This window comes from Salmo salar, chromosome 07, assembly GCF_965601325.2.
Source record: "Salmo salar chromosome 07, fSalSal1, whole genome shotgun sequence".
Taxonomy (NCBI): Eukaryota; Metazoa; Chordata; class Actinopteri; order Salmoniformes; family Salmonidae; genus Salmo; species Salmo salar.
This window is the reverse complement of record NC_138297.1, coordinates 59,080,001-59,104,566: the sequence shown is the minus strand read 5'-3', so window position 1 is coordinate 59,104,566 and position 24,566 is coordinate 59,080,001. Positions and strand designations below refer to the sequence as shown.

The 24,566-nt window shown below is 46.8% G+C and overlaps 1 protein-coding gene across 2 annotated transcripts in view; it reads left to right on the top strand.

Moving 5' to 3' along the window:
- The window catches only part of LOC106609608 (exocyst complex component 4), a 260,309-nt gene that overhangs the window by 217,667 nt on the left and 18,076 nt on the right, over nt 1–24,566 (top strand). For both annotated transcript variants that reach the window (XM_045722267.2, XM_045722266.2), the window contains exons 15-17: nt 16,507–16,648; nt 18,725–18,903; nt 19,671–19,830. In XM_045722267.2, the coding sequence (XP_045578223.1) occupies nt 16,507–16,648; nt 18,725–18,903; nt 19,671–19,830 (481 nt within the window). The remainder of the gene's footprint in view (nt 1–16,506; nt 16,649–18,724; nt 18,904–19,670; nt 19,831–24,566) is intronic.

The following is a 24,566-nucleotide window of genomic DNA, read 5'->3' as shown; positions in this document are numbered from 1 at the left end:
TAAGGTTTGGGTTAGGTTGAAAACAAAAAATATCAACAACTACTTTCTACCGCTGGATTCAATCATGCAACGTTTTGTCTGTTTGGAACCTTTGGTCTGTTTGGAACCTTTGGTCTGCTTGGAACCTTTGGTCTGCTTGGAACCTTTGGTCTGCTTGGAACCTTTGGTCTGCTTGGAACCTTTGGTCTGCTTGGAACCTTTGGTCTGCTTGGAACCTTTGGTCGAACCAGAGGCAGATGCTTACACCATCCCCGTCCACAACGACCTCGCTAAACCAAAACCTACTTAAAGGTAGCAGAGCTCACTGTTGCCCCTAGTGGCTGGTTTCCACATCATCTCCCAACGTCCTCAGACATGGATGGATGTTGAATACTGACTTGTATCACGGGTGACCTGCCTGGGCACACAGCTCGCACCCGTTGTCTGTGAACTCTTTGTTGTAGAAACAATAAAAAAGCCCTTATTTCTGTAAAAAAGAAAATATGATGGGGCTGGAGAAATGTAACATTCTCATATTCATAGACAGAGCTACGGATGCAAGGGCTGACCATCCATGACATCAAAATGATAGTTTTAACCCATGTTTTGAGGCTGTACAGTAATTGTTTACATTTACTTTGTTTACAAATATTGGAGTAAAACAAGCTTATATTTTGGGTTCTCATGGAGTGTGACAGTTGAACTAAGTTCATGAGGCATTTATAAGTTATATTCTTCAATCAATGGGTACATATCATTCATATATAAGTCCAACAATGGATGTAGCAACTGCTGAGTGCCCCTTTAAAGAACCTGTGTGATGTGTTCGTTTATTTACCATTCATGTCCTCGTGGGAAACATCCCAGTTGGAACAATTCTTCAACCAATGACATTTTAGCTAGCTATATGAGCTAGCTAAAGTTTCTAATAATAAAGTTAGCTAGGTTGCAAACATGGACAATATAGCCAAACTAGCTACATATCAACAATGCTACATATCAAGTGTGTTGATATGTAGCATTGTAATTTTCTCCGACTTTCCGACTTGTAATTACCGTTCAAGTGAAACTTCCCAGTCGAAGTCTCGTATTTCCGATAACTCAGACACCACATGAACACACTATTTGTTCCGAGGACTTCACCTCCTGTTTTAAAGGTGGCGTAGTGTTGTCTACTGGATTTTTCTATTGATAGTTAAATCAGCCACGTGATTCTGAGGTAAAAGGATGTGTGTTGTCATACTGTATACCCCGGTATATGGTATAAACGTTATATCGCCCAAGTCTAGTTGATACCACCTAAAGGAGGACTGAGAGAGAATAGGATGTTTACATATAAAAAAAAAAATATATATATACACCGTTCTCATGATCATTGCAACTCCACGAGGAGTTCTGAGATATATAAAGGTGTTTCCTGACTTCATTGAACAGATCGAGAAGATGGCAGTGGGAAAGGTAGAGGTTGTGTCAAATGGGGGTAGGATTGGATTCTAACCTATGCCGGATTCTAACCTATGCCAGATTCTAACCTATGCCAGATTCTAACCTACAGTGGGGGGAAAAAGTATTTGATCCCCTGCTGATTTTGTACGTTTGCCCACTGACAAAGAAAGGATCAGTCTATAATTTTAATGGTAGGTTTATTTGAACAGTAAGAGACAGAATAACAACAAAAATATCCAGAAGAACGCATGCCAGAAATGTTATAAATTGATTTGCATTTTAATGAGGGAAATAAGTATTTGACCCCCTCTCAATCAGAAAGATTTCTGGCTCCCAGGTGTCTTTTATATAGGTAACGAGCTGAGATTAGGAGCACACTCTTAAAGGGAGTGCTCCTAACCGCAGCTTGTTACCTGTAAAAAAGACACCTGTCCACAGAAGCAATCAATCAATCAGATTCCAAACTCTCCACCATAGCCAAGACCAAAGAGCTCTCCGAGGATGTCAGGGACAACATTGTAGACCTACACAAGGCTGGAATGGGCTACAAGACCATCGCCAAGCAGCTTGGTGAGAAGGTGACAACATTTGGTGCGATTATTCTCAAATGGAAGAAACACAAAAGAACTGTCAATATCCCTAGCCTGGGGCTCCATGCAAGATCTCACCTCGTGGAGTTGCAATGATCATGAGAACGGTGAGGAATCAGCCCGGAACTACACGGGAGGATCTTGTCAATGATCTCAAGGCAGCTGGGACCATAGTCACCAAGAAAACAATTGGTAACACACTACGCAGTGAAGGACTGAACTCCTTCAGTGCCCGCAAGGTCCCCCTGCTCAAGAATACATATACATGCCCGTCTGAAGTTTGCCAATGAACATCTGAATGATTCAGAGGACAACTGGTGAAAGTGTTGTGGTCAGATAAGACCAAAATGGAGCTCTTTGACATCAACTCAACTCGCCGTGTTTGGAGGAGGAATGCTGCCTATGACCCCAAGAACACCATCCCCACCGTCAAACATGGAGGTGGAAACATTATGCTTTGGGGGTGTTTTTCTCCTAAGGGGACAGGACAACTTCACCGCATCAAAGGGACGGTGAACGGGGCCATGTACCGTCAAATCTTGGGTGAGAAACTCCTTCCCTCAGCCAGGGCATTGAAAATGGGTCGTGGATGGGTATTCCAGCATGACAATGACCCAAAACACACGGCCAAGGCAACAAAGGAGTGGCTAAAGAAGCACATTAAGGTCCTGTAGTGGCCTAGCCAGTCTCCAGACCTTAATCCCATAGAAAATTTGTGGAGGGAGCTGAAGGTTCGAGTTGCCAAACGTCAGCCTCGAAACCTTAATGACTTGGAGAAGATCTGCAAAGAGGAGTGGGACAAAATCCCTCCTGAGATGTGTGCAAACCTGGTGGCCAACTACAAGAAATGTCTGACCTCTGTGATTGCCAACAAGGGTTTTGCCACCAAGTACTAAGTCATGTTTTGCAGAGGGGTCAAATACTTATTTCCCTCATTAAAATGCAAATCATTTAATGTGTTTTTCTGAATTTTTTTGTTGTTATTCTGTCTCTCACTGTTCAAATAAACCTACCATTAAAATTATAGACTGATCATTTCTTTGTAAGTCGGCAAACGTACAAAATCAGCAGGGGATCAAATACTCCCCCCCCCCCCCCCCCCCCCCCCACTGTATGTAGTTCCTTCTAGTTACAGTGGGGTGTCTGACAGTATGTAGTTCCTTCTAGTTACAGTGGGGTGTCTGACAGTATGTAGTTCCTTCTAGTTACAGTGGGGTGTCTGATAGTATGTAGTTCCTTCTAGTTACAGTGGGGTGTCTGATAGTATGTAGTTCCTTCTAGTTACAGTGGGGTGTCTGACAGTATGTAGTTCCTTCTTCCTCAGGTGGGGTGTCTGATAGTATGTAGTTCCTTCTAGTTACAGTGGGGTGTCTGACAGTATGTAGTTCCTTCTAGTTACAGTGGGGTGTCTGATAGTATGTAGTTCCTTCTAGTTACAGTGGGGTGTCTGATAGTATGTAGTTCCTTCTAGTTACAGTGGGGTGTCTGACAGTATGTAGTTCCTTCTTCCTCAGGTGGGGTGTCTGATAGTATGTAGTTCCTTCTAGTTACAGTGGGGTGTCTGACAGTCTGTAGTTCCTTCTAGTTACAGTGGGGTGTCTGACAGTATGTAGTTCCTTCTAGTTATGGTGGGGTGTTATTATTTTCCATGGAGGGCCACATTAGAATATATTTTTGCCACCGCGGGCCAGAATCATATTACAGGATTATACATCATGTGTATGACTGTGTTGACAGATATATCTACTGTAAATTATGTCCAGATATGCTACTTATTTTACTTTTTTAACATGCACAGAAATAAACCACATTCATGTTCTCCTTTTGGTAGGTATTTTCATTATTAAACTTGCAGTGAACTTCACGGAGGGAAAAGTACACTGTGCATTGACTAGAGCTGTGAAGTCAGGTATAGTTTGACGTCGCTATGCACTGGATTGCTGAGAGGTGAGAGTCAGTAAGAGATGATCTGTGTCTTGACTTGTTGTATTTCATCACTGAAAATGTCTGTTCACATACAAAGGTTGACCCAAACAGTACAAACATCTTCTGAGCATGACTCTTAATCTTTGTCAAGTTTTGTTCATCAAGAGATGAATAGAACCTCGTCAGTGACATTGTTTTGAATAGTTCTCCAATCACTGCATCAGACTGAAGATTGATAAGCTCAAGTTGCAGGTCAGTGGGAGTGTTATCCACATTGAAGGTGAAAGGAGAGGAAACCAACAGCATGTCATTTTCCATCACTTTAAAATCCTCAAATCAACGAGAAATCTCACCGCTCAAAGCACGCAGCAGCGGTGTGTACTTCTCCCGCTGGTCATCTGATAGGGAACAGACTAGTAGTGTCGGAAAGTGGGTGAGATTGTTGGCTTCTATTTGGCGGGTCAGGAGGAGTAATATTCCCTTGAAGGCTTTGACAAGGCTGTATATCTGATGTGCAAAAAGGCCCTTCCCTTGTAGTTTGGAATTCAGTTCATTCATGAGGGCCATGATGTCCACGGTGAAGGCAAGCCCTGAAACCTCAATAAATAAGTATTTCGATGTCCACTCTTGCTGGAAAACCCTACATTCATTGTCTACTTTCCTTTTCTTTGAAATGTTAGAAAAAAACTATTTTTGCGCAATTCCTAGCTAGCTACTATTTGTAACTGTGACGTGTGTGTCAGCCTGTCAGTCACTGTCTGTCCTCGTGCAGTTGTTATTTATACGTGCCTTCAAAATAAATGTCCCACAAGCTGTGGGAGTTAAATCATTCCCTAAAGGCGAGTATTCATTGGGCTTTTAATTTGAATAACAAATATGTTTTTCAAAACTTTACTATCGTAAATTCTTTGATCTGAGCATGATTCCGCAGACCGTATTGAATCAGGTCGTGGGCCACATACGGCCCCCGGGCCGGCCTTTGCCCTGGCCTAGTCTATGGTGTGGGCTAACAAGAATAAACATATGATTATATTTTGAGCTGTGTTCTCAGAGCTTCTCGGTTTTCAAATAAAATGTTATTTGTCACATGCTTTGTAAACAACATGTGTAGACTAACAGTGACATGTTTACTTACTTACTTCCCAACAATGCAGAGAGAAAAAGAGAAAAACAATTATAATAACACAATAAATAAATACACAATGAGTAACAATAACTTGGCTATATACACGGGGTACCAGTACTGAGTCAATGATAACTTGGCTATATACACGGGGTACCAGTACTGAGTCAATGATAACTTGGCTATATACACGGGGTAACAGTACTGAGTCAATGATAACTTGGCTATATACACGGGGTAACAGTACTGAGTCAATGATAACTTGGCTATATACACCGGGTAACAGTACTGAGTCAATGATAACTTGGCTATATACATGGGGTACCAGTACTGAGTCAATGATAACTTGGCTATATACACGGGGTACCAGTACTGAGTCAATGATAACTTGGCTATATACATGGGGTACCAGTACTGAGTCAATGATAACTTGGCTATATACACGGGGTACCAGTACTGAGTCAATGATAATTTGGCTATATACATGGGGTACCAGTACTGAGTCAATGATAACTTGTCTATATACACGGGGTAACAGTACTGAGTCAATGATAACTTGGCTATATACATGGGGTACCAGTACTGAGTCAATGATAACTTGGCTATATACACGGGGTACCAGTACTGAGTCAATGATAACTTGGCTAGAAACTCGGGTACCAGTACTGAGTCAATGATAACTTGGCTAGAAACACGGGGTACCAGTACAGAGTCAATGATAACTTGGCTAGAAACACGGGGTACCAGTACTGAGTCAATGATAACTTGGCTAGAAACACGGGGTACCAGTACTGAGTCAATGATAACTTGGCTAGAAACACGGGGTACCAGTACTGAGTCAATGATAACTTGGCTAGAAACACGGGGTACCAGTACAGAGTCAATGATAACTTGGCTAGAAACACGGGGTACCAGTACAGTGTCAATGATAACTTGGCTAGAAACACGGGGTACCAGTACAGAGTCAATGATAACTTGGCTAGAAACTCGGGTACCAGTACTGAGTCAATGATAACTTGGCTAGAAACACGGGGTACCAGTACAGAGTCAATGATAACTTGGCTAGAACCTCGGGTACCAGTACTGAGTCAATGATAACTTGGCTAGAAACACGGGGTACCAGTACAGAGTCAATGATAACTTGGCTAGAAACTCGGGTACCAGTACTGAGTCAATGATAACTTGGCTAGAAACACGGGGTACCAGTACTGAGTCAATGATAACTTGGCTATATACACGGGGTACCAGTACTGAGTCAATGATAACTTGGCTATATACACGGGGTAACAGTACTGAGTCAATGATAACTTGGCTATATACACGGGGTAACAGTACTGAGTCAATGATAACTTGGCTATATACACGGGGTAACAGTACTGAGTCAATGATAACTTGGCTATATACAGGGGGTACCAGTACTGAGTCAATGATAACTTGGCTATATACACGGGGTAACAGTACTGAGTCAATGATAACTTGGCTAAATACACGGGGTACCAGTACAGAGTCGATGTGCAGGGGTTCGAGGTAGTTGATGTAAATACAGTTGAAGTCGGAAGTTTACATACACCTTAGCCAAATACATTTAAACTCAGTTTTTCACAATTCCTGACATTTAATCCTAGTAAAAATTCCCTGTTGTCATGACGTTGGCCTCTTTTGGTACAGGGAGGACAGTTGACCCCCTCCCTTTTGCACCACCACCCAACCTACCTTCCCCCCAATCCACCCGGTGTGTAAAGGGTTGTAAAAACCCTCAAATTCCAGGAGAGTCTCTGGCCACATGGCCCATAGAGAGACAAAGGAAATTCTACCAACTCATAGAATTGGAGAACCGAGCGACGTGTGTGCTGGAGAAGGTATGGAAGATTGGTGAAGAATCCAGCTACGAACTGATCCGCATGGTACAATTTTGTGATACTCAGAAGAGACAATATAGCCATATTACCATAAAACTGTTCATATAATAGCATCAGCTTGAGACTTGCAACATAATGGTTGTATAGAATGTGTTAATAAGGATAAAGCTTTTATAATACACATGAGATGCTATTGTACTGATGTTAATGTGATAGAATTGTATTTCTGTAACCAAGTCTAGCTCAGTCATAGGCACGCCCCAGGGACACATACAGGACCAGGCGTCATTTGACAAGCCTGTTCGATGGGCACTATAAAACACCCCCTGATTTACATTTCACCAGACCTGGCCTCCACTCCATTGCGAGAAGTGGGCCAATAGGTTTGACCATCCAAGTACTCTACTGAAAGTGAACTATACCACGTGGTTAACTTTTAGACTATTGATACTGACAGAATAAGAACAAGTCTTTGATATTAATTATTAGTCTGCAGCTAAGTAAATTATATCATTGAACGCGAAGACCAACGAAACATCCATTCTACAACGACATTAATGAATGTCGCTTTGAAAGATCCATTCTAACCGAGAGAGATACTCTCCATCAGAACTACTCTCCAACAAGAATCAGAACGACACACTGAGCGTAAATATATATCGATTGCAATTGTTCCCGAATGAGTGAGCCTTCAATTGTTAATATTAATGAACTCTGTGTGCCACAGCTGACCTTTTATGATCTATTGTTCAACAGGCCGACCTGCCTGTTTAGCCCACAAGGGCACATTCCTCTACCAATCCTTTGTGACGATAATTACTGTTTGTATGTTTTCTGTTAATTACTTAGTGTAGTAAATAAATGATGTTAAGACAATTGATGTATGGATGATTTTAGTAAAGACTGGGTTCGTGCAGATACAACAATTTACGACGTTTGGAATGAGACTGGACTAAAGGTAAAATACACCATTTAAACCAGAAGATAATCGGCCTATACTATAATAGAATATAATATTATAGTACAGGAAAGTTATATTAGGAAAATTATAGCTTTGTAATCTGAATATTCTCCTTGGTGCCCCGATCTCCTAGTTAATTACAATTAAATGATTAATCAGTTTAATCGCGTGATAATAATTACAGGGAGCTAATTGATAAACATATCTTCAGTTTAATGGTACCCCCAAAGACACGACACTGTCTTAGGTCAGTTATGATCACCACTTTATTTTAAGAATGTGAAATGTCAGAATGGGTCAGAAGGTCAGAATGGGTCAGTGGGTCAGAAGTTTACATATGCTCAATTAGTATTTGGTAGCATTGCCTTTAAATTGTTTAACTCGGGTCAAACGTTTCTGGTGGCCTTCCACAAGCTTCCCATAATAAGTTGGGTGAATGTTTGCCCATTCCTCCTAACAGAGCTGGTGTAACTGAGTCAGGTTTGTAGGCCTCCTTGCTCGCACACACTTTTTCAATTCTGCCCACAAATTTTCTATAGGATTGAGGTCAAGGCTTTGTGATGGCCACTCCAATACCTTGACTTTGTTGTCCTTAAACCATTTTGCCACAACTTTGGAAGTATACTTGGGGTCATTGTCCATTTGGAAAACCCTTTTGCGACCAAGCTTTAACTTCCTGACTGATGTCTTGAAATGTTACTTCAATTTATCTACATAATTTTCCTCCCTCATGACGCCATCTATTTTGTGAAGTGCACCAGTCCCTCCTGCAGCAAAGCACCCCCACAACATGATGCTGCCACCCCCGTGCTTCACGGTTGGGATGGTAATCTTCGGCTTGCAAGGCTCCCCCTTTTTCCTCCAAACATAACGATGGTCGTCATGGCCAAACAGTTATATTTTTGTTTCATCAGACCAGAGGACATTTCTCCAAAAAGTATGATCTTTGTCCCCATGTGCAGTTGCAAACTGTAGTCTGGCTTTTATGGCAGTTTTGGAGCAGTGGCTTCATCCTTGCTGAGCCGCCTTTCAGATTATGTCGATATAGGACTAGTTTTACTGTGGATTTAGATACTTTAGTACCGATTTCCTCCAGCATCTTCACAAGGTCCTTTGCTGTTGTTCTGGGATTGATTTGCACTTTTTGCACCAAAGTACGTTTATCTCTAGGAGACAGAACGCGTCTCCTTCCTGAGCGGTATGACGGCTGCGTGGTCCCATGGTGTTTATACTTGCGTACTATTGTTTGTACAGATGAACGTGGTACCTTCAGGCGTTTGGAAATTGCTCCCAAGGATGAACTAGACTAGTGGAGGTCTACAATTCTTTTCTGAGGTCTTGGCTGATTTCTTTTGATTTTCCCATGATATCAAGCAAAGAGGCACTGAGTTTGAAGGTAGGCCTTGAAATACATCCACAGGTACACCTCCAAATGACTCAAATGATGTTTTAAATGGTTATCCTATGGGGACAGCCAAAATACCCTTTTGGAACACTTTTTTCTAAGAGTGCAGTTATACAATATTCTAATTATTTAGGGAACGTCATGCAACAGACTTGTGCATTGTGATTGAAATGTGTGCTTTAGGGTTATATTGTCTCAAGACAATCTTTACTTTTGTAAAAGTCAAGTAACTGAATTTTCTTTCGTGCAACGCAACGATGTTCTTTTGTTTTGTTCTTTGTGGCAAGACAAAAGGAAATGATGGTGTGTGTTCCATGGTTAATTGTCTGAGTCAGGGGGGGATCAGCATTCAGACTCATCTCTAACAATGACACTGCAGTATTTCCGGTTTCTGAACACTTGGACCAAAATAGAGTCTTGTTTTTGCAGGCTGATGTCTAAAACGAGGATTGCAGGGTCGTTCCACGAGTACCTTTTGCATCACTTTGATACTGTTGGTTTAAATTGTGCACCAATACTGAATTTTAAAAGCCTGTTATGTTATATGATCTTGTCCTGAGAGAACAGAAGTGGTGTTGTTGGGGAGTTTGGTTCAACCTAGGTGTGATCAAGATGTGCTTCTCCTCTCCTATTTCTATTGACTTTCATCCCAAGACAAACACATCTAGTCTATTTGCAGTTTCCATTACCACGTGTTGCTGGGGTGAGTCGGTTGTGTTATTATCATCAAGGTAATGTTGAAGTGTTGGATATGTTTACTTTATTGAACTGAATCTTAATTGGGGTTGGATCAAAACACTATTGCTACACAGCCCTCAAACTCAACTCTGGACCTCCAGGACTGTTCCTCTGCATTGTTTCACTGTTCCCCTGTAATCAGGGACTGATTTAGACCTGGGACACCAGGTGTGTGCAATTAGTTATTAGGTAGAACAGAAAACCAGCAGGCTCCAGACCTCATAGGGTCAGAGTTGAGTACCCCTGATCTACAGTATATAGCTCTGAATGATCTGTTTTCCTTCACAAACTGGTGAAGTCCCTGTATAACATATACCCTCTTTTTGGAAAAAATGAAAGGCTGCCTTGGTCGGTGTTTACACTGGACTACCACCTGTTCAATGAGTCTTTACCTACAATGATGCAGACCTAACTGGCATCAATGCACGATTTCCGCCAAAGTCATCAGATGCTTTTTTTAGGAGTTGAAATTCGTCTCTCTCATAGGTAGAGAAACCTGTTGCTTTGGCTGTGCAGCCCCCTGTTCCTTCCTGCCACTGAGCTTTGCACATAGCAGTTAACTTTACTTTTCATTAGCATTTCTATATTAGTCTCTTCTCCTCCAAGCATTGTCCTCAGTGTTCACCCTGCACCTTTATCTCTCTCAATAACCTCCACCCACATAGGATAGACACACACACACACACACACACACACACACACACACACACACACACACAACTGGCCGTTTACCCAAGGACAGTTAGTTAGCCAGTGCCCACACACCCCTGTCTTAATAGAAAGAGATATCTCCATGTCCATGTCTCTCTCTCTCACACACACACACACACACACACACACTGCTTGTGAGCAGTGTTTGCTCAGTTGATTGGATGACTGTGTCACTCGGCCTCCCTGTGTTTGTCTAAGCCAATGGGGTCTCAGTTTATCTTCAGCCACTTAGTTTGGCTTTAATGGGGACAAGGCAGGATACTGGGGACATGGAGACAAGGCAGGATACTGGGGACATGGAGCCAAGACAGGACACTGGGGACATGGAGACAAGACAGGGTACTGGGGACATGGAGACAAGGCAGGATACTGGGGACATGGAGACAAGGCAGGATACTGGGGACATGGAGACAAGGCAGGATACTGGGAACATGGAGACAAGGCAGGATACTGGGGACATGGAGACAAGGCAGGGTACTGGGGACATGGAGACAAGACAGGGTACTGGGGACATGGAGACAAGGCAGGATACTGGGAACATGGAGACAAGGCAGGATACTGGGGACATGGAGACAAGGCAGGGTACTGGGGACATGGAGACAAGACAGGGTACTGGGGACATGGAGACAAGACAGGGTACTGGGGACATGGAGACAAGACAGGGTACTGGGGACATGGAGACAAGGCAGGGTACTGGGGACATGGAGACAAGGCAGGGTACTGGGGACATGGAGACAAGGCAGGGTACTGGGGACATGGAGACAAGGCAGGGTACTGGGAACATGGAGACAAGGCAGGGTACTGGGAACATGGAGACGAGACAGGGTACTGGGAACATGGAGACGAGGCAGGGTACTGGGAACATGGAGACAAGACAGGGTACTGGGAACATGGAGACAAGACAGGGTACTGGGGACATGGAGACAAGACAGGGTACTGGGGACATGGAGACAAGGCAGGATACTGGGGACATGGAGACAAGGCAGGATACTGGGAACATGGAGACAAGGCAGGATACTGGGGACATGGAGACGAGACAGGACACTGGGAACATGGAGACGAGACAGGGTACTGGGAACATGGAGACGAGGCAGGGTACTGCGGACATGGAGACAAGGCAGGGTACTGGGGACATGGAGACAAGGCAGGGTACTGGGGACATGGAGACAAGGCAGGGTACTGGGGACATGGAGACAAGGCAGGGTACTGGGGACATGGAGACAAGGCAGGGTACTGGGGACATGGAGACAAGGCAGGGTACTGGGGACATGGGGACAAGGCAGGGTACTGGGGACATGGAGACAAGGCAGGGTACCGGGGACATGGAGACAAGACAGGGTACTGGGGACATGGAGACAAGGCAGGGTACCGGGGACATGGAGACAAGGCAGGGTACCGGGGACATGGAGACAAGGCAGGGTACCGGGGACATGGAGACAAGGCAGGGTACCGGGGACATGGAGACAAGGCAGGGTACCGGGGACGTGGAGACAAGGCAGGGTACCGGGGACGTGGAGACAAGGCAGGGTACCGGGGACATGGAGACAAGGCAGGGTACTGGGGACATGCAGACGAGGTAGGGTACCAAGGACATGAGATGAGGCAGGATACTGAGTTAATGGGGATGAGGCAGGATACTGAGTTAATGGGGACGAGGCAGGATACTGAGTTAATGGGGACGAGGCAGGGTACTGGGGACATGAGATGAGGCAGGATACTGAGTTAATGGGGACGAGGCAGGATACTGAGTTAATGGGGACGAGGTAGGGTACTGGGGACATGAGATGAGGCAGGATACTGAGTTAATGGGGACGAGGCAGGGTACTGGGGACATGAGATGAGGCAGGATACTGAGTTAATGGGGACGAGGCAGGATACTGAGTTAATGGGGACGAGGCAGGGTACTGGGGACATGAGATGAGGCAGGATACTGAGTTAATGGGGACGAGGCAGGGTACTGGGGACATGAGATGAGGCAGGATACTGAGTTAATGGGGATGAGGCAGGGTACTGGGGACATCTCATGTGATGTGACTCCCAAATAAGTCAACATGTGACTTTGTCAGAATGTGCATAACGTAGATACAGAGTTTGAGTGTTTATTGGATTTATTGAAGACTATTTAGTTCCTGTTTCTAGTTTTTTAAGAATCAAATCAGAGTGTATAAAACTTGTAGTGTCTTGAATCTGTAGGAAATATCTCCACTAAGCAGCGTTGGCTAAAGGACCTCTGTCAACAGTAGATATTGGCCTGCGTTGCTCAGCCGCAGTTTCAACTACTTCCTTCCTCACTCTGTCAGTGTGTGTGTGGGTCTTTGAGTGTGCTTGTCGTCCTGCCTGCGTACGTGCGCTCGTCCAAACGACCTTCACAAGGGCTGAGGGAGTAACTGTGGAGCTGGCCCTGACTGCAGCCAATCGATCGCTAGCCCTCACCACCCCTCTTCCGCTCAGCAGTCTCTCTCCAAACACATACCACATTCCCCACCGCCTCATTGCCCAAATAGACTCACATATGAGTGACAGGGCCAATTTCTCTCTCCTTCCACTCCCCTCTAATTCATAACCATTGATTTACACCTGGTGGTCTGAATGCTCTTTACACACACACACACACACACACACACACACACACACACACACACACACACACACACACACACACACACAGCTCCTTTGTATGGATCACAATGCAGACACAGACTTGGTGTCTCAGCACATGGATTGAAGGACTGAAGGGACTTTCTGAAGGGCTGTAGAAGGTCTTCAGATGTGTAGCACAGTGTCCCAAACCTCTCCTTGAGTTCTCCCTGCTGTTCCTCCTATTTGATGTATTCCAGTCCAATCTCACCTGATTCAACTGATCAACGTCTCATCAATCCCTTCATTAGTTGAATTAAGTGTGCTAGTTCTGGATTCCATCAACTCATTGTGTCTGGTTCTCTTTGGGTCTCCTTCGTCCTAGTTCTTCCAGGTTCTCTTTAGTTCTCTTTCCTTCTAGTTCTTCCTGGTTCTCTTTAGTTCTCTTTCGTCCTAGTTCTTCCTGGTTCTCTTTGAGTCTCCTTCGTCCTAGTTCTCCCTGGTTCTCTTTAGTTCTCTTTCGTTCTAGTTCTCCCTGGTTCTCTTTAGTTCTCTTTCGTCCTAGTTCTCCCTGGTTCTCTTTAGTTCTCTTTCGTTCTAGTTCTCCCTGGTTCTCTTTAGTTCTCTTTCGTTCTAGTTCTCCCTGGTTCTCTTTAGTTCTCTTTCGTCCTAGTTCTCCGTGGTTCTCTTTAGTTCTCTTTCGTCCTAGTTCTTCCTGGTTCTCTTTGAGTCTCCTTCGTCCTAGTTCTCCCTGGTTCTCTTTAGTTCTCTTTCGTTCTAGTTCTCCCTGGTTCTCTTTAGTTCTCTTTCGTCCTAGTTCTCCCTGGTTCTCTTTAGTTCTCTTTCGTTCTAGTTCTCCCTGGTTCTCTTTAGTTCTCTTTCGTTCTAGTTCTCCCTGGTTCTCTTTAGTTCTCTTTCGTCCTAGTTCTCCCTGGTTCTCTTTAGTTCTCTTTCGTTCTAGTTCTCCCTGGTTCTCTTTAGTTCTCTTTCGTTCTAGTTCTCCCTGGTTCTCTTTAGTTCTCTTTCGTTCTAGTTCTCCCTGGTTCTCTTTAGTTCTCTTTCGTCCTAGTTCTCCCTGGTTCTCTTTAGTTCTCTTTCGTTCTAGTTCTCCCTGGTTCTCTTTAGTTCTCTTTCGTCCTAGTTCTCCCTGGTTCTCTTTAGTTCTCCTTCGTCCTAGTTCTCCCTGGTTCTCTTTAGTTCTCTTTCGTCCTAGTTCTCCCTGGTTCTCTTTAGTTCTCTTTCGTTCTAGTTCTCCCTGGTTCTCTTTAGTTCTCCTTCGTCCTAGTTCTCCCTGGTTCTCTTTAGTTCTCTTTCGTTCTAGTTCTCCCTGGTTCTCTTTAGTTCTCTTTCGTCCTAGTTCTCCGTGGTTCTCTTTAGTTCTCTTTCGTCCTAGTTCTTCCTGGTTCTCTTTAGTTCTCTTTCGTTCTAGTTCTCCCTGGTTCTCTTTAGTTCTCTTTCGTCCTAGTTCTCCCTGGTTCTCTTTAGTTCTCTTTCGTCCTAGTTCTTCCATTTATTTATATGTATATATTCTTATCCCATTCCTTTATTTAGATGTGTGTGTATTAGGTAGTTGTTGTGAATTTGTTAGATTACATGTTAGATATTGCTGCGCTGTCAGAACTAGAAGCACAAGCATTTTAATGCACTCACAATAACGTCTGCTAACCATGTGTATGTGACCAATAACATCTGCTAACCATGTGTATGTGACCAATAACATCTGCTAACCATGTGTATGTGACCAATAACATCTGCTAACCATGTGTATGTGACTAATACAATTTGATTTGATCTGGTTCTCCTCCTGGTTCTTGTAATTGAGATCTGGCATATGTGGAATGGTCCTTTGTTCTCAAGAAGAGGTGTGGAATGGTCCTTTGTTCTCGAGAAGAGGTGTGGAATGGTCCTGGGTTCTCAAGAAGAGGTGTGGAATGGTCCTGGGTTCTCAAGAAGAGGTGTGGAATGGTCCTGGGTTCTCGAGAAGAGGTGTGGAATGGTCCTGAGTTCTCGAGGTGTGGAATGGTTCTGGGTTCTCGAGGTGTGGAATGGTCCTGCGTTCTCGAGAAGAGGTTTGGAATGGTCCTGGGTTCTCGAAGAGGTTTGGAATGGTCCTGGTTACTTGAGAAGAGGTGTGGAATGGTCCTGGGTACTTGAGAAGAGGTTTGGAATGGTCCTGGGTACTTGAGAAGAGGTGTGGAATTGTCCTGGGTATGTGAGAAGAGGTTTGGAATGGTCCTGGGTTCTCGAAGAGGTTTGGAATGGTCCTGGGTACTTGAGAAGAGGTTTGGAATGGTCCTGGGTACTTGAGAAGAGGTGTGGAATGGTCCTGGGTACTTGAGAAGAGGTTTGGAATGGTCCTGGTTACTTGAGAAGAGGTTTGGAATGGTCCTGGGTACTTGAGAAGAGGTGTGGAATTGTCCTGGGTATGTGAGAAGAGGTTTGGAATGGTCCTGGTTCTCGAAGAGGTTTGGAATGGTCCTGGTTACTTGAGAAGAGGTGTGGAATGGTCCTGGGTTCTCGAGAAGAGGTGTGGAATGGTCCTGGGTTCTCGAGAAGAGGTGTGGAATGGTCCTGGGTTCTCGAGAAGAGGTGTGGAATGGTCCTGGGTTCTCGAGAAGAGGTGTGGAATGGTCCTGGGTTCTCGAGGTGTGGAATGATGGTCCTGGGTTCTCGCGGTGTGGAATGATGGTCCTGGGTTCTCGAGAAGAGGTATGGAATGATGGTCCTGGGTTCTCGAGAAGGGGTGTGGAATGGTCCTGGGTACTTTAGAAGAGGTGTGGAATGGTCCTGGGTACTTTAGAAAAGGTGTGGAATGGTCCTGGGTACTTTAGAAGAGGTGTGGAATGGTCCTGGGTACTTTAGAAGAGGTGTGGAATGGTCCTGGGTACTTTAGAAGAGGTGTGGAATGGTCCTGGGTACTTTAGAAGGGGTGTGGAATGGTCCTGGGTACTTTAGAAGAGGTGTGGAATGGTCCTGGGTACTTTAGAAGAGGTGTGGAATGGTCCTGGGTACTTTAGAAGGGGTGTGGAATGGTCCTGGGTACTTTAGAAGAGGTGTGGAATGGTCCTGGGTACTTTAGAAGAGTTGTGGGAAACACTGCTGTGGTATTTTTAATCTTTAGCTGTAATGTAACTAAAGTGTGTGTGTGTGTGTGTGTGTGTGTGTGTGTGTGTGTGTGTGTGTGTGTTCAGGTGGGTCTCCAGGCTCGGACCCCCAGGTGACCAATGAGAGCGTCCGCAGCAGGGACCAGATCCTCCAGACTCTGACTGACCTGTCCAGGGCCTTCCAGGACATCGCTGACCGCTGTCTGCTGGTCCTCCACCTGGAGGTCAGGTACGTACGGACATGGACTCTCCAGGATAAACACCCAGCCTGGGTCATGTTCACAAATACCTTTTCCTATTGGTCATGTTCACAATGACCTTTTCCTATTGGTCATGTTCACAATGACCTTTTCCTATTGGTCATGTTCACAATGACCTTTTCCTATTGGTCAAGTACAGATCATACTACCGCCCACTTCACTCCGTTTTCTTTTATTTAGTCCCTAGCGAACACAACCGTGATTTATAAAATCTTCCTCTCAATGGTTTCACAGTGTTCTTCAGTCCTGGTCCTGAGTGGGGGCAGACTGAGTTAGCAGGCTACTGTTCTGTCAGACTACCAAGTTGACTGTCAGACCTTGAATAGTTCCACCTATGAATTTGAGTGGTTACATTTGTTCAGCCCCGTCCTTCAACTTTATAGCGCACCAAGTGGCAGGGCTGTCGTATTTTCATTTTAGAACCCCTTTAGGTGTATATATGTATATTTTTACTTGATAAAATATTGAATTTGGCCTTTAGTACCATACCCCACATTGAATAACACATTCATAAAACTGTCCAAAAATAAATCATAAGGAATAAGGTTTTGAAGTGTCTGTCCTATATCTAGGAGATATAAGGAAGCTCAGGAAATATATATCATTTTTTAATACATATTTAACCCCTTTTTTGGGGTAGGCACAACATCGGTTTCCTTCAGACTAGTTAGTTTGTAGCCCAACTGTTCAGACGTTACAAACAGAAGTTGGCAAATCGACGCTACCGACTTCAGACGAGTCCCCTGACACTTGTGGAGACCACCATCATGTTTGGGCTGATTAATGGTCTGACAAACACCGCTCTAGCTCTGCCACCTTTCACAGCAGATGAGGAAGTGCAACATTGGCGGTGGATTGAGACTCATCCAATAGAATAAAACAGATATCTCTAGCTGAAACTGACGGATTGTGATGGGATAAAAAATGATATTACTTAGATTGGTGCACCGGCGTGTCAGTCAACTCTAGGGGGTTAAACAAGTGCAAGACCATTTAATAACACATTCAGACCAATGTCTCCCTTCAGATCCAGTGAGTTACCCATTAAGGTCTAAAACAAGTGATTTACCAGCCAAACCCAGAAAACAACTAACTCTCTCTCCATCAACAGCCCCTAACAGCCCCCATCTCCTCCTTCTCTTTATCCCTCCATCACCTCCTTCCTCTCTTTATCCCCCCATCCCTCATCATGGCTCTGAGATATTGTTTCGCTTCTGCAGTAATGTTTATGATCGCCCCGAAAAAAGAGAGGGGGCGAGAAACCCTCCCTGAGCTCTGCACTGCTCTGCTACTCCACGCCTTATGGACTTTTACCCATCAACCACATTTCCCCCGACAGTAAGGGTGGCAAATGATGCCATCAGGAAGAGGAGAGAAAGAGGAAGAAAGAGAGATGCAGACAGAGGGAGGGAGAGAAGGAGATGGAGGGAGGAAGGAGAGAGAGAGAAGGAGAAAAAGAGAGAGGGAGAGGGTGTTGGTTTTTATGTCTCCACTCATGTTTTTAATAGCCACTGGGGCCGAAGATGGTTTTTGGATCTTCTGATGAAGGTGTGAGCAGCCAGAGATCATGTATCAGTCAGGTGTTTAGGGAAACAAAGCACCTGCATGGTGGCTCTTGGATTAGAACGTCACGCTTGGTCAAATGTGTTTAAAGACAAAGGCGACATCAATTGTCCCATTAACAATCACCCATATTAGCAAAGTTATTTCATTTCAAACTTCTCATTTGTCTAGTATAGGCTGCTTATCGTAATGAACGATATCAGCAAAATGCCGGCGATAAGTAACACTAAGCTGATTCCGTCACCATCATGACTTCATCTACCGGTAGGATTTAAACACACTCAACAATATTGTCTGTCTCTCCTCTCTTCATCCGTCTCTCCTCATCTGTCTATCTCCTCTCCTCATCTATCAATCCTCTCTCCTCATCTATCAATCCTCTCTCCTCATCTATCAATCCTCTCTCCTCATCTGTTTCTCCTCTCTCTTCTCCTCATCTATCTATCCTCTCCTCATCTGTCTCTCCTCTCTTCTCCCCTCAGAGTGCATTGTTTCCACTACCTGATCCCCCTGGCCAAGCAGGGGAACTATGCCATAGTGGCCAACGTGGAGAGCATGGACTACGACCCCTTGGTGGTCAAACTCAACAAGGACATCAGTGCCATGGAGGAGGTGATGGGCGCCGCGCTGCAGCAGCACAAGTTCCAGTACATCTTTGAAGGTAAGCCTGTTGTTGGGGGTCGTCCATGATAATGTCATGTGTTGAGAATGTATTGGTCAGTGCCCTTTTTAGGAATATTTCATTATATTGATTCACATACATTAATTATATTAACGTACTTGTTTCACCTGACTGTGCTCAGGTCAATGTGTCTGTATTGTCCCTGTCTTTTTGGGGTACAAATGTCCACTGCGGTGATCAATAAAAGTGTTGACTGCTGGGATGTATTCTGCAGTATGTGACTGGTATGTGTTTTCTCTCTCTATACGTTCTCTTGCGCTCTCTCTTCTCTCCTCTCGTCTCTCCTCTCTCTTCTCTCCTCTCGTCTCTCCTCTCTCTCTCTCTCTTCTCTCCTCTCCTCTCTCTCTCTCTCTTCTCTCCTCTCGTCTCACCTCTCTCTTCTCTCCTCTGTCTCCTCTCCGCTCGTCTCTCTCTCTCTCTCTCTCTCTCTCTCTCGCCCGCTCTCTCTCTCTCTCTCGCCCGCCCTCTCTCTCTCTCTCTCGCCCGCGCTCTCTCTCTCTCTCTCTCTCTCTCTCTCTCTCTCTCTCTCTCTCTCTCTCTCTCTCTCTCTCTATTCTCTTCTCTCTTTTGTGCTCTCTATCTCTCCCTCTCTTCTATTCTCCTCTTCTCTCTCTTCTCGAGCTCTCTCTATCTCTCCCTCTCTTCTATTCTCTCTTCTCTCTCTGTCTGTCTCTCTTCTCTCCTCTCTCTCTCTGTCTGTCTCTCTGTCTGCCTGTCTGTCTGCCTGTCTGTCTCTCTGTCTGTAGGTCTTGGCCACCTGATCTCCTGTATTCTGATCAATGGAGCCCAGTACTTTAAGAGGATCAGTGAGTCTGGCATCAAGAAGATGTGTAGGAACATCTTTGTCCTGCAGCAGAACCTCACCAACATCACCATGTCTAGAGAGGCCGACCTGGACTTCGCTAGGTGAGACATACACACAGGAAGGGGACAAAGAAAGACAGGGTAAGAGATGGATAAACATGACGGAAGGATAGAGAGGGTACACAAAGGGATAGAAATAGGAAAGATGATGAGAAAAGAGGAGGGCAAATCAAAGTAGAGAGAGAGAGAGCGGGCGAGAGAGCGGGCGAGAGAGAGAGAGCGGGCGAGAGAGAGAGAGCGGGCGAGAGAGAGAGAGCGGGCGAGAGAGAGCGAGAGAGCGAGAGAGAGAGCGGGCGAGAGAGAGCGGGCGAGAGAGAGAGGGCGAGAGGGCGAGAGAGAGAGGGCGAGGGCGAGAGAGAGGGCGAGAGAGAGAGGGCGAGAGAGAGAGAGCGGGCGAGAGAGAGAGAGCGGGCGAGAGAGAGAGAGAGAGCGGGCGAGAGAGAGAGAGAGCGAGCGGGCGAGAGAGAGAGAGAGCGGGCGAGAGAGAGAGAGAGAGCGGGCGAGAGAGAGAGAGAGAGCGGGCGAGAGAGAGAGAGAGAGCGGGCGAGAGAGAGAGAGAGAGCGGGCGAGAGAGAGAGAGAGAGAGCGGGCGAGAGAGAGAGAGAGCGAGAGGCGAGAGAGAGAGAGCAGAGCGGGCGAGAGAGAGAGAGAGAGCGGGAGAGAGAGAGAGGGCGAGAGAGAGCGGGCGAGAGAGAGAGAGAGCGGGAGAGAGAGAGAGAGAGAGCGGGCGGGAGAGAGAGAGAGAGAGCGAGAGCGAGAGAGAGAGAGAGAGAGCGAGCGGGAGAGAGAGAGAGAGAGAGAGAGAGCGGGCGGGAGAGAGAGAGAGAGAGCGGGCGGGAGAGAGAGAGAGCGAGCGAGAGAGAGAGAGAGCGGGCGAGAGAGAGAGAGAGAGCGGGCGGGAGAGAGAGAGAGAGCGGGCGGGAGAGAGAGAGAGCGGGCGGGAGAGAGAGAGAGAGCGGGCGGGAGAGAGAGAGAGCGGGCGGGGAGAGAGAGAGAGAGCGGGCGGGAGAGAGAGAGAGAGCGAGAGAGAGAGAGAGAGAGAGCGGGCGAGAGAGAGAGAAGAGCGGGCGGAGAGAGAGAGAGAGAGCGGGCGAGAGAGAGAGAGAGAGCGGGCGGAGAGAGAGAGAGAGAGAGAGCGGGCGGGAGAGAGAGAGAGAGCGGGCGGGCGGGAGAGAGAGAGAGAGAGAGCGGGCGGGAGAGAGAGAGAGAGAGCGGGCGGGAGAGAGAGAGGGAGAGAGCGGGCGGGAGAGAGAGAGAGAGAGCGGGCGGGAGAGAGAGAGAGAGCGGGCGGGAGAGAGAGAGAGCGGGCGGCGAGAGAGAGCGAGCGGGCGGGAGAGAGCGAGCGGGCGAGAGAGAGGGGCGGGCGAGAGAGAGCGGCGGGCGAGAGAGAGCGGGCGAGAGAGAGCGGGCGGGGAGAGAGAGAGGGCGGGAGAGAGAGAGGGCGGGAGAGAGAGCGGGCGGGGGAGAGAGAGAGCGGGCGGGGAGAGAGAGAGAGCGGGCGGGAGAGAGAGAGAGAGAGCGGGCGGGAGAGAGAGAGAGAGAGAGAGCGGGCGGGAGAGAGAGAGAGAGAGAGCGGGCGGGAGAGAGAGAGAGGGAGAGAGAGCGGGCGGGAGAGAGAGAGAGGGAGAGAGAGCGGGCGGGGAGAGAGAGCGGGCGGGAGAGAGCGAGAGCGGGCGGGAGAGAGAGAGAGCGGGCGGGAGAGAGAGAGAGCGGGGCGAGAGAGAGAGAGAGCGGGCGAGAGAGAGAGAGAGAGAGAGGGCGAGAGAGAGAGAGAGAGAGGGCGGGAGAGAGAGAGAGAGAGGGCGGGAGAGAGAGAGAGAGGGCGGGCTGAGAGAGAGAGCGCGGGCGGGAGCGAGAGCGCGGGCGGGAGAGAGAGAGCGCGGGCGGGAGAGAGAGAGAGAGCGCGGGCGGGAGAGAGAGAGAGGGCGCGGGCGGGCGGGAGAGAGAGAGAGAGAGCGCGGGCGGGAGAGAGAGAGAAAGAGAGAGCGCGGGCGGGAGAGAGAGAGAGAGAGAGAGCGCGGGCGGGAGAGAGAGAGAGAGAGAGCGCGGGCGGGCGGGAGAGAGAGAGAGCGCGGGCGGGAGAGAGAGAGAGAGAGAGCGCGCGGGCGGGAGCGAGAGAGAGAGAGCGCGGGCGGGAGAGAGAGAGAGAGAGAAAGAGAGAGCGCGGCGGGAGAGAGAGAGGGGGCGGGAGGAGGAGAGAGAGCGCGGGCGGGCGGGAGGGAGAGAGAGCGCGCGGGCGGGGCGGGCGGGAGAGAGAGAGAGAGAGCGCGGGCGGGAGAGAGAGAGAGAGAGCGCGGGCGGGAGAGAGAGAGAGAGAGAGCGCGGGCGGGAGAGAGAGAGAGAGAGAGCGCGGGCGGGAGAGAGAGAGAGAGAGCGCGGGCGGGAGAGAGAGAGAGCGCGGGCGGGAGAGAGTGAGAGAGCGCGGGCGGGAGAGAGTGAGAGAGCGCGGGCGGGAGAGAGAGAGAGAGAGAGCGCGGGCGGGAGAGAGAGAGCGCGGGCGGGAGAGAGAGAGAGAGAGAGCGCGGGAGAGAGAGAGAGAGAGAGGGCGGGAGAGAGAGAGAGAGAGCGAGAGATAATCTAAGTTAGTCATTGGGAGGCTGTGTCTCAGAAGGACACAGGACAGGCTTTATTTGGACGGATCAATGTGTAATCACTGTCTTCCTGCCCTCTGTCCCCCTCTCTCGCTGTATCCCTCTTCTGCAGTCCTTCTTTCTCGCTCCCTTTCTCGCCCTCTGTTCTGCATGTTCAACCAGCATACAGAACTGCACCAATCTACACCCCAGGAGGGAGTGAGAGGACCAGATGGGAGGGGGTACAGTGCATTCAGAAAGTATTCAGACCACTTGACTTTTTCAACATTATTTTACGTTGCAACCTTATTCTCAAATCGATAAAAACATTTTTTATCCTCATCAATCTACTCACAATACTGTACCCCATAATGACAAACCAAAAACAGTTTTTTAGTCATTTTTGCCAATTTATTTAAAAATCTCATTTACATAAGTATTCAGACCCTTTACTCAGTACTTTGTTGAAGCACCTTTGGCAGCAATTATTCTTGGGTATGACGCTACAAGCTTGGCACACGTGTATTTGGGGAGTTTCTCCCATTCTTCTCTGCAGATCCGCTCAAGCTCTGTCAGGTTTTCATCAAGGATCTCTTGTACTTTGCTTCGTTCATCTTTCCCTCGATCCTGACTAGTCTCCCAGTCCCTGCCGCTGAAAAACATCCCCACAGCATGATGCTGCCACCACCACGCTTCACTGTAGGGATGGTGCCATGTTTCCTCCAGACGTGACACTTGGCATTCAGGCCAAAGAGTTCTATCTAGGTTTCATCAGACCAGAGAATCTTGTTTTTCATGGTCTGAGAGTCTTTAGGTTCCTTTTGGCAAACTCCAAGCGGGCTGTCATGTGCCTTTTACTGAGGAGTGGCTTCCATCTAGCCAATCTAACATTAAGGTCTGATTGGTGGAGTGCTGCAGAGATGGTTGTCCTTCTGGAAGGTTCTCCCATCTCCACAGAGGAACTCTGGAGCTCTGTCAGAGTGACCATCAGCGTCTTGGTCACCTCCCTGACCAAGGCCTTTCGCCCCCTGTTGCTCAGTTTGGCTGGGCAGCCAGCTCTTGGAAGAGTTTTGGTGGTTTCAAACTTCTTCCATTTAAGAATGATGGAGGCCACTGTGATCTTGGCGACCTTCAATGCTGCAGAAATGTTTTGGTACCTTTCCCCAGATCTGTGCCTCGACACAATCCTGTCTCGGAGCTCTACGGACAATTCCTTTGACCTCATGGATTGTTTTTTTTCTCTGACATGCACTATCAACTGTGGGACCTTATCTAGACAGGTGTGTGCCTTTCCAAATCATGTCCAATCAATTAAATGTACCATAGGTGGACTCAATCAAGTTGTAGAAACATCTCAAGGATGATCAATGGAAATAGGAAGCACGTGAGCTCAATTTTGAGTCCCATAACAAAGGGTCTGAATACTTTTGTAAATACGTTTTTTATTTTATTCAACATTTCTTAAAACCTGTTTTCACTTTGTCATTATGGGGTATTGTGTGTAGATTGATGAGGGAAAAAAGTTATTTATTCAATTTTAGAATAAGGCTGTAATGTAACAAAATGTGGAAAAAGTCGAGGGGTCTGAATACTTTCTGAATGCACTTTAGGTCAATAAACCGCTCACCAAATGTCCACCAGCGTCCTCCAACACCACTGACATACGACTGGTATTTTGACAGGAATATAGTGTATGATGAACACCGTTTACACACCTTTTTGATGTGGTGTATAGCGTTTATGTACCAATACGGTAAATTAGCGTTGTCAGCTTATATATTGAACACTGTTAACCCAGCTTTTTATTTACCACTTCACCCCTGCGATGCTTGGTGCTCTTCTACCAGAGTCATTATAATATATCAATATATTTTGACCAAACATAAAACAATACAAGGTCATTTTATGGACTCGTTGGACTGTAAACCAAAAGGCTTAAGACACCTAATCAAAGTCTAGGCTACCTCAACCCCCCCAAAACCCAATCTGATGACGTTAGATTTTCACTAGCTTTGCCAATCTCCATGCTATGTCCTTCGATACAATGTATGTTAGTCGGATGCTGTCTTGTCTGTGAATGTGTGTACAACGGGGTTTCCCAAACTCTGTCCTGGGGCCCCACCTCGCTACATGTTTTGGTTTTTTCCTCAGCGCTACACAGCTGAATCAAATAACCAACTCATCATCCAGCTTTGGTTATTTGAGTCA